The sequence below is a fragment of the Sardina pilchardus genome, chromosome 7, assembly GCF_963854185.1.
Source record: "Sardina pilchardus chromosome 7, fSarPil1.1, whole genome shotgun sequence".
Classification (NCBI taxonomy): Eukaryota; Metazoa; Chordata; class Actinopteri; order Clupeiformes; family Clupeidae; genus Sardina; species Sardina pilchardus.
In genome coordinates this window covers 35,527,693-35,544,179 of record NC_085000.1, presented here as the reverse complement: position 1 = coordinate 35,544,179, position 16,487 = coordinate 35,527,693, and the positions used below count along the sequence as shown (strand labels likewise).

Here is a 16,487-nt window from a genome sequence, read left to right as displayed (position 1 = left end):
CCCTGTGTGGGTAGCTTACCTTCATCTCCCTGTGTGTGTAGCTTACCTTCATCTCCCTGTGTAGTGCATTTGAACCTGTGTGGGTATCTCACCTTCATCTCCCTGTGTGGGTAGCTTACCTTCATCTCCCTGTGTGGGTAGCTTACCTTCACCTCCCTGTGTGGGTAGCTTACCCTCATCTCCCTGGGGGTAATCAGTAGGTTATTCCCTTGGGGTGGCGTGTATTGGTCAGTAGTGTTAGCGTGAGACTAGCGGAGGCCGAGATCCTCTTGGTTGTGAATGCCTGAGTTCATATGAAGTGTTCATAGGAGTTCATGTGTTCATTGTGGTATTATGAGTTCATATGTTCATATGAGGTGTTCATATGAGTTAATGTGTTCATATGAGTTAACGTGTTCATATGAGTTAACGTGTTCATATGTGTTTCAAAAGTTCACTATCCGAAAATTTGCCAGATAAATAAATGAATGTGGGAGTGCTTGGTGTAGGTCACTAGTCAGGGTCCTGACGAGCTTCTCGTGAGCACGGTGGCTCTGCGCTGGCATTACCACTCGTGGTCGTGAAGTGCATCATGGGATCACGCCGGGCGTTTACTGCGCTGGCAGACGTCAGCCCGGAGTGACGACCGTGCGCACCCGTGAAGCTTAACATGATATCGTGCCTGACCTGCAGCGGAGGCCAGGCAAGATGCCAGACGACGGATAAATGCAGCACGAATAAGGGGACCAGACTAGACCTGAGCTTGGAGACTATATTGCAATTTAAGTAGCAGAAACATTATGATTATAATTAAGCGGAGATAGCAAGTTGGGCAAGGTCGCAGGCTGGGGTCCTGAAGTGCACCGCTGTATCACACCAACCAGACCGCGCCGGCAGCATTTGGTGTGATCTCTGTGAGCACCCCCCGTCATAAGCGAGACGGGAGGCAAGCGGGAGGCGAATGGGGAGGTGGTGGGTTGCGAGCGAGAAAAAACACTGCAGAAGCACCGGCAGGTGAGCGTTGACCAAGCAATCAAGTTTATAGGAAGTGGAGGCGTGGCAAAGTTTTCGTCACGTTCCTCTCGAACTTAAGTTTGCAACTGCATTAATGTGTTCATATTCAAATGAGTTAATGTGTTCATACAGTATGTTCATATGAGGTGTCCATATGAATTAATGTGTACCCAGATGGGGAGTTTGGCAGGACTTAGTAGGTCATCGCACACAGCTTGAATTAGGGAAGCAACAGAAGCCTTTGCTTCTGATGTAAAAATGTGCAATACTAAATTGGACAAATGAATAAATATATACCCACATACACTTACAAATATACATAGACATATACACATTATGTTATGACAGTTGAACATTAACTGCCTTGAAGTTAGTTCTGGGTCAATATCAGGAGTTGTGCTGCTGGTAGGAGCATTTGAATATTGCTTTGATCTTCTTTGTCACAGCGCAAACAGAGCTTCACAGTTGGGTCAAGTGTTCCTGAGGACTGAAAGATTATGGGGAGAACTGTGGGGTCAGAATGCCTATTAAAGACTTTTACAAAATACAGGCATTCATTTCTAACAGCACTGACCCTTCTTTAACATTAAGGCTCATTACCGCATTTACCTTCCAGGAATCAACAGATCTGTGGATGAGCTGATATGTGAAACCACCACAGCTAACGTAAAGCCCCCACTGCACTGCACTGCACCCCTACTGCAACTATGGAATGCTCCAACTTCAGCATGATCACATAATACACCCTCATGATCACAGATTACACCCTCAGATCACATATTACACCCTCAGATCACATATTACACCCTCAGATCACAGATTACACCCTCATGATCACATATTACACCCTCAGATCACAGATTACACCTCAAATCACATATTACACCCTCATGATCACATATTACACCCTCAGATCACACCCTCACGATCACAGATTACACCTCAGATCACATAATTACACCCTCAGATCAGCAGTGGGGTGACATGTGATTAGGACCATTCATCCTTTCACAGAACATGTTGTCACAGCCTGTAGCCTGCTGCACAAGTCATGCTGCAGTTCACTATGCAGACACTGTTGTGCAGTCAGAGACTCTCAGAGAAACAGCATGAACAGGCACAAGCAGCTAGCAGTAAAATCACAAACCACAACATTAGCAAAAGGCTGAGGTTATTAGGCCTTTTAGTGGGCAGCAATAGAGAAGAAGAGGTGAGAACAGAAGATGTTTAAACGCTTTTATTTAGCATCATACACATCTGCAAAAAATCACAGTACTTTACCCTTACAAGATGAAGCTATGCTTAACAACCATAATACAAAAACAAGCTGCATTCCACCGTTCACTAATCCACCGTTTCCCAAACTGTGCAACAGCACACCGGTGTGCCATGAGGTCTGTACAGTACACTTCACCCAAAATGGTAGGCTCTTGCATTGTGTACATGCCACAAAATTGCTTATAAGGGAACGCAACCAGTAGGGGGCGATGAGTTTCCTTTCCCTCCCTATAGGCCTATGTGGCAGTTAGCAGACCGCCGTCACGTCATGCAGACTTCAAAAGTCTTGGCCAGATATATTTATAGGCTAGTGTTTTTTTTTTAAATAAAGTTTGAGGCTTTGACCTTTGAGAATAGGATTTTGTAAGGTTGTGTTTAGGCTACACTTTATTTAAATAAAAACTAATGTCTTAACATTCACTCTGATTTTCTTATTGCTGAGGACTTCTAACCATATGTGTCACTTTTGCATGGATGTTTTCAGTTCAGTTTCAGTTCAACTTAAAGTTGTAGCAAACTGCCTCAGAGTCTCTGAAAGGCCTCGGACCTTGAAGAGTGAATTCTCCTGAGCTGGAGAATAGCCTTTATAACACGGAGACATCACTGCCAGACTAGGGCCCTCACAAACATGCAGACAGAATGTCAGTGATTACATGTGATTACAGACCACATGCATTATTGTGTAAAAACTGTCATCGATTTCAGTTTACATTGAAATGTGTATTGACATTTGGCAGCGTAAGTATTGGATATGTAGACTATTGTCCAGTTCAACACCGAATCTGAGGTATGCATCATGTTCTTTATTGCTGCCTTTTTCTGCCGTTTTTGACAGTGAAGAGTCAAACTTTGGATGTGATATTTAGCGTCAACATCTCTGGCTCATCTGCTGCTTCAGTTATCACACAAACCACACCCCCAAACACACACACACCACCCCACTCAAAAGCTGTCCTAATTTCAACTCAGAGGCGTCATGTCGTGTGCCTTCTCTCTTCTTCTCTATTCTCCTAATTCTTGTCTCGGATCAGGAAAGCCCCTTTGAAGTGTTGGTTGCGGCCTCTGTCCTAATAAGATCAGTGCATGTGTGTACCACCACATTCAGTTGTTTGGTGAGTCATTACAACAATTGAACAACTTATTTTGTTATTTTTATTATTATTACATCATTACACTAATACAACCAAATGCAAAGTCTTGTAAGTAAAAACGTTTTTTTTAAAAAAAAACAAGATTAACAAGTATTATAAAAAATGGATGAAAATACATTTTTTATAAAAAAAATTAAATACAAAAAACAAAGCAATCAGGATCAAATGTCCTAGACCCATGAACCTCCAGTTAAAAATGTAAACATGATGATTATGCCCGAGTGATCATCCATTCAGTCCTAACACTGAGTCTCTGGAGTATCTCTTGAGTTATGTGAAATAATCACACTTGACCTAAAAATAAAACACTTTGCTTGTTACCAGGAAACATTCAATACCAGGCCAATAATCATTCAATACATCAGGAAAATATGTGTTAAAGTTCATCAATAGATATGAATAGCGTTGGTATTCATATCAGTCAAGTCAGGGTGGTGAAACATGGACCCTCCTTAGGGCCAGATGGACATGGATTAAGACTAGACTTAGACTAGTCATGGAGCTGCCCTTAAGACTATAGGCTTAATCCACATATGGGTACCCAGTCCAATTAGTCTGACTATCACCATACTAAGAATAAGAATCTTTTATGAACTCTGCATTCTAGTGCATCTGAACTCTAGTGCATTGAGGGGGCTGTGTTTCAGATTCTTAACATCACATTGAGTTTCAGATTCTTGTAAACATCACACAGTAGCACCAGTTGTTGTTGTTCATGTATTCCTACACACAGATATGCACATTGAAGATTTGTTCTAGTTGAAGCGTTTGTGGGTTCTGTTTTTTGGGAAAGATATCACTAATACTCATAATAATCGTCACACACCTTGGACATCCAGTTCAGGTTAAAACCAAAATAAATAATTCAGTGCATAAAAACTACAGTAGCCGTACGCAGACAGCACGCACCAGCACTGCTAAAGCTGCACCACAGCTGTGCTGGTCCAGTTAATGCTAATGTTGAGAGCGTAACTCAACCCCCCCCCCCCCCCCCCCGGATGTACACAAAACCTCTAAATATTATTACTGCTATTCAATCCATATTTAGCACTTATTGTGTCATTATGTTGCCTATTCAAAATGAAACATGAATGAAACATGAATAACGCAGACTGACACCCCTGCTGAAAAAACCAGCCTGACCAGCTAAAGGTGGTTTGCTGGTTGACCAGTTTGTTAACCAGCTTATTTGACCACCCTTTGATGGTTAACCAGCTAGACCAGCAAAACTCTCGCGAAAACACACCTTCAGCTGGTTTACCCAGTTTATGATGGTAATTCAGCTGGTTTTGATTGTCGTACCACCTTAAGCTGGTCATTTTAGTTGGTGTTGCTGGTCTACATTGCTGGTTTTTACTGGCCACGCCAGCTTATGTTGGTTATTCTAGAAAACCAGCTTGACCATCTTTGTCAAGCTGGACAGGCTGGTCACCAGCATGACCATCTTAAACCAGCTGTATCCCAAACGACAGGCTGGTCACACCAGCACGACCAGCTTCCTCAGATGGTCACGCCAGCATGTCTAGCTGGTGGCCTAACCAGCTACACCAGCAAAGACCAGCAATAATAACTGTGTTTTGGGCAAAGACCAGCTAAAACCAGCTAAAACCAGCTACCAGCCTAAGCTGGTTTCTTGCTGTTTTTTTCAGCAGGGACTTGTGTCAACTACGCTGCTGTTGATTCTTCACATTCATTTCAGCGAGTGCCACCAACACATTTTCCACCACTCCAGCAACGCCACGATAGATCTGGGAAGATAAAAACAAGAACACAATGGGGCAATTGCTCTGTCGTTAGTTTGGAGTTTAACACGGTTTTAAACTCGGTGGTGACGTAAGAATTCACGTGACGACTTAAGCTCCATTGCTGTGTCATATGAACCTGTGGTTTAACCTGCTGCTGAGGAATTTCAAGGAAATTCAAGTCACCCACTAGAGGGCGCACTTAGTACGTGGTAGTCTAATCTCGAAACGGACATGGTTTTACGGTAGACTAAACCATAGTTTGCAGGATAGCTAGATAGGTGACAGCTTACGCTTCATAAACCGACACACACACACACACACACACACTGTTGGCTAGTTTGGACTTATTACAACATACACAGTATGCTACAATAAAGGCTGCAAGATAGCAGTTGCTTAAGTAAGCAAATGTCTAACTAAAAATTGACAAAGAAGGAGTAGCCTATTCATAACATAAATAGCCTAACGCACGGTAGATCTTACCATCAACCCTCAATTATGGTCTTTATTTAGGCTACTTAGGCTGCGCAAAGCAAAGGCCTTGAGGCAGACTTCCAGGCAGGAACTATTTGTTACGTGCGTTTTATTGTGAGACCAGAAAGACATGTTTCTGGCGGCACTGGTAGGCTATTAAAAGCAGTAGTTTTCGGTTTAGTTTGGGGATTGGAAAGGGATTTCCACCCGCTGTTTGCGGGAGGCTCTTTGATTCGCTTTCATTCATTGACTGTGCGCTGTGAAACCTTATTGCATAGCCTAGATGGAGTTTTTTTTTTATTATCGGTAGGCCTACTTATGGAACATAAAAGGTAAATTCTCATTTGACCGTGCTATGCAGTTAACCGAAATGGTTAATCTCGCCCCTTCTTCAAATTGAGCCTGGTGGCTGCAGCGATGAGTTATTATGCATAGCCTACAGCCGGGCCATCTCGCTACAACATTGCGAATGCGTTGTTATCGCAAACCATTTGAGAGTTTAGAGCTGTAGGTTAACATCAGAAACGGCAATATTATATATATATATATATATATATATATATATATATATATATATATGAAAAGGAATGCTATTACTTAGTAATATGATTTGAAAACGTCTGCCCCTATCTGACCCACTAACATGCATTTCACATGCATTAAAGACAGTTGTGACATTATGTAGCCTACACCGCACAGATGCATTTTGCCTGATGTAGGCCGGTTTAGGCAGACAAAATACGTAGTCTTAACCACATAGATTCGTAAAGGCTGGAATGCGCACAGAGCCATGGAATGTGGGTGTAGTGCCCAGCATAGTTTGTCCATAGTTGGGCTGAAGTGTGGCGATTAATAGGCTATTATTTTTGCTCCTCTGTGTAATGTTCTATTTAATTTGTGACATACTGGATAAGATGAGGGCAGATTCAGATTTCCACAAAAGTAGCCTAGACTGTTTCATTTCAACATTATTTGCGTTTTATTCAAATGTACTTTACATTTCCAATGTTTTTTGGCACTTAGCCTATAGCGCATTTAGCCACAAGAGTTACAAGATAAAAAAGTATCCCGTTAAGATCCTGAAATGCGTTAAGACTGTTAAATTACAACTGCATCTGCTGGGGTAAAACTCGAAACAGCGTACTTCCGGCTTCCAGGCAGTTTAACCCCAGTTTACTAGGAACCAGCTGATCCTGTCTCATTTGTTACACAGCAATCACGTTCAACTTCGTGCGCAGCTGCGTGTTAAACTCCAAAACCTCCGTTTTAAGGAGCACGGTTTTAAAGCGTAGCACAGCTAGCGCAATGCTAACTGACAGAGCAATTGGCCCTATATGTTTAACTTTAATATGTGCAACTTTACCTCAGAATATAGTATATATACATTTCATATTCATTCTGAGTGTTTCTGGCCACGTGACCCAAGCTGTTGGACTCACTGAGAGACTTCACTTTCATCACATTTTGTTATGTTCCAGACTCATCATAAAATTGATTGAATTATTTTTCTCCTCATCCAATTTACACACAAATACTCCCAACATTCCACAAAAACTGATTAACTGGTATTACTGGTTAGAAAATGGTATTTTGAAATTTGAAATTTCGCTAATCCACTGTTTGTGATTTTGGGCTCTAGCTTATGTCGTTGCTTGCTCTGTAGTGCTAGATCAATTAAAAATGCTGTCTCCCCTAAATGATCATTGTACTGTATGTAAAACTTGAGATAATGAGTGTTAAAGTGTGCAAGTACAAATTCATCAAAATTAGGCGGAAATCTCCTTCTGCATTAACAGGTTAAAGTGTGAAATGAAGTGTAAAATGGAAAGAATGATTCTCCATCTTCCAACCTTTCAGCTCATGCCATTAATGCTCCTGCTCCTGTCCTCCATCTGATGCCCTTCTGGAGAAACGGCAACAGCATCTTACTTACAACTTCCAATACTTCCAATATAAGTGGAAAACAGTGTCCATTAGAAACAGTAACTCAATTGTAACAAAAAAAGAAATGTATGATTGTTGGAGGGAAAATACACATACCTGTCTACCTTCCTAGTCATGGTTAAAGTTCCATCCGTGGTATCTGTCATATTATCTCCACCTGGGAAAATAAATAAATGAAGCTACTATTGTTAGTAGCGGTAGTAGCCGTAGTAGCAACAACAAACGCATCTTGAATTTCCCCTTGGGGATCAAACTGTATCTATCTATCTATCTATCTATCTATCTATCTATCTATCTATCTATCTATCTATACTGTATCTATCTATGTATCTCTCTATCTATCTATCTATCTATGTATGTATCTATCTATATATGTATCTATCTATCTATCTATCTATCTATGTATCTATGTATCTATCTATCTGTGTATCTATCTATTAGTGCTAGTCATTGTACCTGCTCTGTTCCTTTGGCAGACGAGTATCATCATGGTCGTTGCTGCCAGAATCACCACCACTGTGACAGTCACACTTCTGATCATGAGACTTCTCCCACACTCAGCATCAGAGGATGCCGTTCCCTCTCGGATCACATCCTGTCCAAGTGATTTGCACCTGCCAAGGTACACATACAGGCCTAATATGAATGATAGGCAAAGAGCAAAGTCTTGCATCTAAACAAAGCTAATTTAACAATTTGCCATTATAATTTAATTGAATGGTACTCTAAGCAATGTTACACAGTTTCTAAGCTCAAACATTTCAGTTAAATCTTGCAAACATGTCCTCATCATCCACTAGCTGCCTGTGCCCTAAATACACCGTAAAAAAAGGTGGTCTCTGTGGACAGCACATGCAGGAACCAAAAACAAAAACAACTTGTTCCAACCTGGACCATAAAAACATAACAAGCCATTCCAGCCAATCACTGGCAAGATCAATTGCACAGGAGGGAGGAGGATGGAGTAGTGAGCTAGCTCTCTGTTTTGTTTGAACATCAACAGAAGTGACTACCCAACATCGCTTAGAGCATCTTTAACAATCTGCTAATTCAGCATAGCCTAATGCTGCTACATGGCACACAATATAAATGAGAACTCTTGGTTATCAATAGACATTGCACTTTACCCACCAACAGTGTTCGTAAGGCAACAAGCCCCCAATGTTTAGTGTATGAAGGGTGCTTACGGTGTGTGTGGTCTACAGGAGGTGAATGTGCCCTCTGAGTAGGAGTCCCCTACACAGTCACCACACACGGTATCTGAAGAAGGAGAACCTGAAGATGAGATTGGATGGACAGATGAAGATTGACAGACTTTAACGAAGCATACTGTACTAACTGAAGTTGCTTTGAGTGGAAACAATATTGACTGCTGTGTTGAATTTGACCTTAAATATAACCTTTTTGTTTGATGTATTGTCCTGCTGAGCACATAGTGTGTTCCACAGCTCCTCTGCAGCCATCTTTGATTGGGTCAGTGCAGTAGTGTCCTTCCAGAGGCTCACACAGTGTGTCTGAGGTGGAACTGCACACCCTCTTCACTCTTAGGGCTGCACCTGGGGATTGTAGTTAGGGTATGTGAGGAAAACAACTGTCAAGCTTATTTCAGTAGAACATATTAACATTGCTTTGGGAAAGACCTCGCTCCAAAGTGACTTAACTATCAAGCCTCATTAAATTAGGAGACCATGGAAGTGGTAGATATTGTGAAAATATATTTTGAAATATACATACATATTCAAAATTTGCTAGAAAAATATATTTTTGACACTTGAAATATATTTAAATATATTTTTATTATGTATGCCCATATAGGCCCAACACAACAAAGATATATTTGCAATATATTTTCTCAATATTTTTGAAATACGTATATGTAAATATTCAAAATTGGCCCACAAATGTATTTTTTTACACTTAAACACATATTTCAATATATTTAAAAATACATTTCAATATATTTTTGTTCTCTATCAGTGCAGACTAAGTGATCAGTATAAGGACTGAATAGATTCGGGAAACAAAACTAAACTGATCTGCCTTACTGGAGTCACACACTGTGCAGGCTCTACATGACTGGAGTCCGTTGGGGGCATCGGTGTAGGTAGAGGAGGGGCAAGGAGCACATGATGTGCTGATGTGCTCTGTGCAGTGTGTATGCACATGATACCCTAGACAGAACAATAATACATAAATTATGTTAATATATGGGCGATTCTACAGAATTCGTGCAAATTGCTGTCCCGGAACCAAAAAACTAATTTAAAAAGCAGTAATGTAGGAAATTCTTTGATAATAAAATAATACAAGCAAATACCAATCAAAACCCAAAGTAATATTTGATGTAGCTGCAAGCTTTATATATAAAATATCATCATTTATATGGTGCTTTCTATTGAGAGGTGGTTGTCCCGAACGCTAAGGTCTGAATTTTACCATTGAAAAATAAATATAAAATATTTTTTTTTATTTTTTTAATCATTGTTTTTAGAAGTATCTTTTTGAATACTTCTGATAATTAAAACAAAAAAAATATATTTATTCGATATTTTCAGGAAAAATCATGAATAATCATGTCAAGCTGTCCCGCATTTTCACGTCACTACCGAAACATTGCACAGTTTGGTCAATAATATGATACTGCTTTAAGCCACTCCCCTCCTTTATGGACCAGGAAGTTTTGCCTGCACCTCTCTCCCTCATGGTAGCTTGGTGAGTAGATCAGGCCCACTGTTTTGAAGTAAATGTGATCGAAAGTTTGGAAATCAGTGTGTAACATTTAAGAAAGTCACTACCGAACACACATTTCCAATGATTAATTACGTTTTTTTGATTGTTTCTACTGGTCATGTAGGTTTTACTCATGTTTCAACATTGAGAACTGTGCTAGCTAACTACGTACTGACTAGCATCTTAGTGGTAGGATCAAAATCAGCTTATTTCGTCACTACCAAAACTATCACAACCGAAACATTTGTTGATATTTCGGTTGTGACGTGATTATATCGGTAGTGACAAAATTACACTTATTTCTTTATTTTGATAAATAAATAGAAACTTTCAAGTGCACAAATATTCTTTTTCAGTGCAAATAATTTGTCAGACATATTTCTGTAATGTTTTATGTGATTTGATTAGGACTACCATCTAAAATAAGTGGCAGAGCTAGACGTCGTTCACCTAAGGAGTGCAGCGGTCATGTGGTAGCATTCAAATAGGTGGGAGCAGAGCCGGAGATGACTTTGTAGGCAAGCATTTGATGCGGGCAGCCAACGGTGGCCAGTGTGGTTGGATGAGCAATGGGGTGACATGTGCCCTTTTAGGCTGGTTGTAGATCAAGCACGCTGCTGCGTTCTGGATCATCTGAAGGGGTTTCACTGTGCAGGCTGGAAGACCTGTCAGGAGGGCATTACTCAAGTTGTCAAGTTGTGAGATGACTATTGCCTCTACCAGGAGTTGGGTAGCATCTTGAGTCAAGTAAATCCTGATTGTCCGTATGTTGTAGAGTGCGTGATGATGGCACAACCAGGCTATTGAGGCAACATGATCGGAGAAAGTTAGTTGGTTGTCGACTCCTACATTTCTTGCAGTCCTGGCAGATGCAATAGACAAGGAGTCAATTCTGATGTTGATGTCATGATGTATGGTAGGTTTGGCTGGGAGGACCAAGTTTTTGAGAGGTTTAGCTGGAGTTGGTGTGCCTTCATCCATGTTGATATGTCTGCAATCTGAGATCTGTGTCGGGACCAAGGGGTCATGTGTTGGAAAGGGCAGATAGAGCTGTGTGTCATCTGCATAGCAGTGGTATAAGAAGCCATGTGAACGATTGATCTGTCCCAAAGAGGTGGAGCAGATAGCAAAGAGAAGCTGGCCCAGTACTGAGCCCTGGGGGACCCCTGTGGTGACAGCTGTGGACGGTTGTCCATGGCATGATACGTTAAATGAGTGTCCTGTGAGGTAGGATTCAAAACAGGAGAGAGCAGAGCTGGAGATGCCCGTGTTTGAGAGTATAGAGAGAAGGATGCGATGATTAACCATGTCAAAGACAGCTGATACGTCAAGCAGAATGAGTACTGATGACCGAATAGTCACCCTGGCTTCCTTTAAGGCTTCCGTTACAAACAGCAGAGCCGTTTCAGTAGAGCTTTTGAACGGCTTTTGAACCCATATTGAATTGGATCCAGATAATTGTTCTGTGAAAGAAATTCAAAGACTTGTTTGGAAACTGCTTGCTTTATACCTTTGGATAGGAAAAGCAGGAGTGAGACAGAATGGTGCTTCTCAATTTGAGAAGGGTTGAGTGAAGTTCTCTCAAGTAAAGGTGTAACCCGGGCCGGTTTGAACGCTGTTGGAAGCATTGATCACATGTATGATGGCTGGTTGGGCTGATGTACTGAAGCAGGCTCACAGGTATAGGGTCCAACAATCTCTTACAGATAGTGTGGTAGTGGCCATGTGATGTAGTCTATCCCCCCCACCACCACAAAGGGCCGCTGGAACTTGTAATTTACCACTAAAATTAAGTATCCCACTCCGGCCCTGTGTAAGAAAGACCCTTTCTTCACCCTCATACAAATCGGTTAGCTACAAAGAGAAACATGCTCTCAGAAGAGTGCTCACATCCAGATTACTGAGGAAATACAGACTTGGCTCTTTGATGAGAAAATTTGTTGGCATCGCTTCCTCAGTTTTGAACAAGATGTCAGTTGTGTTAAATATTACTTTTTTCTGCATCCTTTTGATATATTGTTTATTATAACACAAATAAAAAGTTTCTGTTTCTGAAACAGAGCACATGAGGTCCCCACAGAGAAAGGTATTGGCTATCACCATACTAAGCTCAATCTTTTAAGATCTTTTAAGATTGAACATTAGTCTGGGGGCCTGGGGAGTCTGCACTTTCTACTGCATTAGAGACGTGATCAATGGGCATAGCTCAAATGACCCTGTACCCTTGGATAGTCCGTCAACCAATCAGACCAACGATCCGGGTTCGTCTGGAGGATAAGCCAGTTTGTGATTGGACCCAGCAAACGTGGACAGGAAGCAGGAGATAGATGTGCAGGTTTCCAGCCTGAGCTGCAGAGCGAAATCCCAATCGCCGGCAGATCAGGCTGGGTTTATCCAGCCTACATTATGTCATCTTTTTCTCAAGAGATGTGAAAATCAACACAGAATCTTGCCTCCCTTCAAGGTCGGAACTATCCGCCAGCTCCTCAGCGTAATGTCAGTGCAAAGTGCTTTTATGTGGTGTTGCTTTAGGTCCTCTTTGTTCTGTATGTTTTGGCTGCATGATGCCAACCAATTTTGACTAACTAATTACTTTTTTTTACACAAAATATCGACAGTCAAATATGTTCGTCACTACCGAACATTTGAAGTCACGACCGAAACACATATTATTCTGGAAAAATAAAATATGTTTTGCCATCAGAAAAGATTACAGAATTTTACTTAGTGAGATAAAAATTTAAACTAATGAATCCTTGAATTTGAAATTTGTATCAGTGCATATGGCATTTACAGAGAAATATCACTTTCAAAATGAATTTAATTTGATGGACCACCCTTATGGTTTTGTTAAAATGCTATTTCTAATCAATAGAACCATAACACTGTCTTTAAAAAAAAATTAAAAAATATATTTAGAAGGTTAATGTAAAGAATATTTAATTTTAATGTTTAAAAACTCATTTTTATAGCAAATGTTGTTGCGTTTCGGTAGTGACACATTTTGGGAGAGAGAAAAAGTTTCAAAACTGTATAAAAACACGATAGGAAATTAAAGTGTCCAATCAGTATAATAGTGTTCCTTAGATGCTCTACTATGTTTATGACTACAAAACTTGCAGGAAAAAACACATTTTTCTCAAGAAATTTTGAAATGTGAATTTGCACCAAATTCTGTAGAATGGCCCATATAAATGAATAAAAATAAACAGTTATAGAGGAGGGACAAAGAAAAAGAAGGCAGTCAACAATTCTGCATGTCTCACCAGGGGCACACATAGGACAGCACTCGTTGAGTATACTTGAATAATGAATATAATTGGCTCACCAGGGGCACACATGGGACAGCACTCGTTGAGTATACTTGAATAATGAATATAATTGGCTCACCAGGGGCACACATAGGACAGCACTCGTTGAGTATACTCACCAGGGGCACACATAGGACAGCACTCGTTGAGTATACTCACCAGGGGCACACATGGGACAGCACTCGTTGTCCACTTCATACTCCGCAGGTCCACACAGGTGACCCAAGCAGATGGCAGAGCAGCCAGACAGAGTTATGGCAGTTATGATGAGTGCTGCTGGTGACATTGTTTCCTGTCGGTTCCCTCTCCACATCTCCAGCTCAGCAGAACAGTGCCTCTTGTAGTCTGAAAACTCTCATTCTGGTGCATAAAGACACTGAACATTTACTTCTAGCATTGTAAAATTAAAATATTTTCTCACAAAAGAAGGAAGAGTGAATGTAAACCATTTTAATCTTCAAAGACAGTTTAGAGGTCATCAAGATGCTGGCACCTTTGAGGTGAACTGTGCAAGATTGTTTAGCTTAATTTGCCTTAACTTATCAGCTTCGGAGTCATTGGAATGGTTATTTGACTTATTTCGGGTTGAATGACAGCTGTCTCGCTTCCCCCTAGCGCCTCTGAGCGGATAAACCACGCATGCAAGTTTTGTGCCACCGGGATGCATAGTTTCCCTTTAAAGCAGAAGAACACTAGGTTGGGCCACAAGTGATTGTGATTGGTCAAATCATGAATGATCATGGTCATGAAACTTTCATTTCCTTATTCTCCTCTAATGTTCATATCGGAGCTGGTTTCAATTCATCTTCTTAAGAACAGGTTGTATTTTACAACTCTCTCTATATATATAAATATATATACAGTATATATATAAATTATGAATTGATTTGAATACTTTAAGAGTTAAATTACCCCTATACTGATCTGAAGAGAGTAACACTCATACAGTAGACAACTATTGTCAGAACAAATTTAACACTTGATTGAATGGGTTAAAGGAGCATTTCACCCATTTGCATGAAGCTTTATATTGTTAGAAACCGGGTCATATTTTTTAATGGTCGTGCATCATTCCCTCATTTTCCCCTGAGATGGGAGAAAAAAGCCGAAAATATATTTTTGGGTCATGTGGATAAAAGCCAACAACTCCCAGAATTCCTTGCCTTTCACTGCCTTTCACTGCCTTACCAGAGAATGTCTAATAGGGGGAGAACGACCACTCGCTAAATACTTCCGCATGGTACTGCAACTAGAGGGCGATCGCGAGCAAGTGGAGAATGAATGGAGGTGAATGGAGTTTCTCCTAAAATCCACTTTTTTCTGGATATATGTTTTTGTGTAGAAATCGGAATATTGTATGCGAAAGGGGGGTCAAAGAAAATACACATGGCTGAGTATTAGATTTTTTAAGTCCCTTAATTGTTCTAAAAAGCCTTTCAAACGTGTCAATTACGTTATTCATTAGCAGGATGCTAGTGTGTTATGGAAAACAACGACCAAGCCTGTGAGAAACCAAAGGGCCATAGATAATAGTTCATTCAACTTTCGACCTATAAGGAGCCTAGCACATTAGCTTTGCCTCCAACAAAGATGGCGGCTATATATTTTAGCGCCCCCTCTTGGATAAATGAGGAAAGCATTTGTAGTTTCAATGCAGTGAACTATGATATAGGACTTCCTGCTTTCAATGATGTAAAATGATGATTTTTACATCACTAAAAGCAGAAAGTCCAACGTTGAAATCCGTATTTCTCCCATCTCAAGGCAAACTGAGGGAATGATGCACGACCATTCAAAAACATGACTGGTTTTCTAAAGATACAAAGCTTACAGTAATGCTAATTGGTGAAGCGTCCCTTTAATATAAACTCCGAATAGTGTTAAAACTAGCTCTAAAAGGGTTAACTGAAAGCTTGCTGATTTTCCTGTGTACACTGTAGACTCTAACAGTGTAAGAGTTAAGAGGATAACAGTAACAGTGTAGAGTTAAGAGGATATAGGCTTACCGATTTGGTTAATAGTTAATTCCATATCAGCTTCCACAAAATAGGATATGATTACTCCAGTCCAAATATGGAGACCATGGGAGAACTCCATCAGCAGAGCAAGAGGGAAACCCCAACTATACAAAAGAACAAAGAACAGTATGCCAACCAAGCCACATCTCTCACACAGTCAGGGTCCAACACATGTGACTGTGGCTACAGCAAAGCTCCGAAACATGCAGTCAAAAGTAAAAACTCTGTCTCAATAAGGCTATGGCTTGGATCTGGCAAAGCAGAGAGAAATATTCAGTAAAGGAGATTAAAAAACTGCCTTCTGTGCATGCTCCCACGTGGCAATGGAACCCTTGTGGCACATGGCCATGGCATAGTAAAAAGGGCTGGGCCAAATTACAAAGGGGGGAGGGGTGTAGTATTTCTTTTCTACTTGAGGAATCTCTGTAGGCATGATCATAAAAAGTCCTCTCCATTGTGGCCCTGTTGTAAACAAATCAATAAAAATGACATCAAATAAAGAGTCAAGATAAACTGCAACTGTCTATGTCACTGATCTAGAAGCAATGAGTCCAAATGATCCCACGGTTATTAAATGTGAAGACATTCCTTACATAGTGATCTGCCTTCAATCTGATCCGATGGCAAGAAGCTGTGATTTTCCCAGGGTGTGTGGGTGAAATCATGCAGAGAGGACAGAAGTTCACACCTTGCTCCAGTTTCTACAGCTTCACTGATACTGATAGTAGCGTATTTGTTGCAAATCAACATGTAAACAAAAACCAACTGCAGCCCAGTGTCACACAGCGACATGTTGAATTTGCAGAGGTCACAACAGTTGTTTTCATAGAACCTGGGAGGAGT

At 40.7% G+C, this 16,487-nt stretch overlaps 1 protein-coding gene across 6 annotated transcripts; it reads right to left on the bottom strand.

Moving 5' to 3' along the window:
- Nucleotides 1–2,501: 2,501 nt before the first annotated feature.
- LOC134088075 (tumor necrosis factor receptor superfamily member 14-like) lies at nt 2,502–15,941 on the bottom strand. 6 transcript variants are annotated; one of them, XM_062542006.1, is made up of 9 exons: nt 15,633–15,941; nt 13,786–13,986; nt 9,631–9,756; nt 8,986–9,141; nt 8,773–8,860; nt 8,042–8,199; nt 7,682–7,742; nt 7,492–7,541; nt 4,806–5,170 (listed from the first exon to the last, which is right to left on the bottom strand). In XM_062542006.1, exons 2-8 carry the CDS (start codon nt 13,937–13,939, stop codon nt 7,508–7,510), a joined length of 777 nt encoding a protein of 258 aa, XP_062397990.1. In that variant the 5' UTR covers nt 13,940–13,986; nt 15,633–15,941; the 3' UTR covers nt 4,806–5,170; nt 7,492–7,507. The 6 variants fall into 6 exon arrangements, with proteins under 6 accessions (XP_062397991.1, XP_062397985.1, XP_062397986.1 ...); XM_062542005.1 differs by having other exon boundaries at nt 7,492–7,544; nt 15,633–15,940; XM_062542001.1 differs by lacking the exons at nt 4,806–5,170; nt 7,492–7,541 and adding an exon at nt 2,505–3,716.
- Nucleotides 15,942–16,487: the final 546 nt, after the last annotated feature.

Excerpts from the sequence above, each read along its gene's own strand:
- LOC134088075 (XM_062542001.1), bottom strand. The coding sequence starts at position 13,939 with ATGTGGAGAGGGAACCGACAGGAAACAATGTCACCAGCAGCACTCATC. Across the intron at positions 9,757-13,785 it reads CTGTCCCATGTGTGCCCCTG|GGTATCATGTGCATACACAC; the intron begins GTGAGTATACTC and ends TGTTCTGTCTAG. Across the intron at positions 8,861-8,985 it reads ACAATACATCAAACAAAAAG|GTTCTCCTTCTTCAGATACC; the intron begins GTTATATTTAAG and ends TCTCATCTTCAG.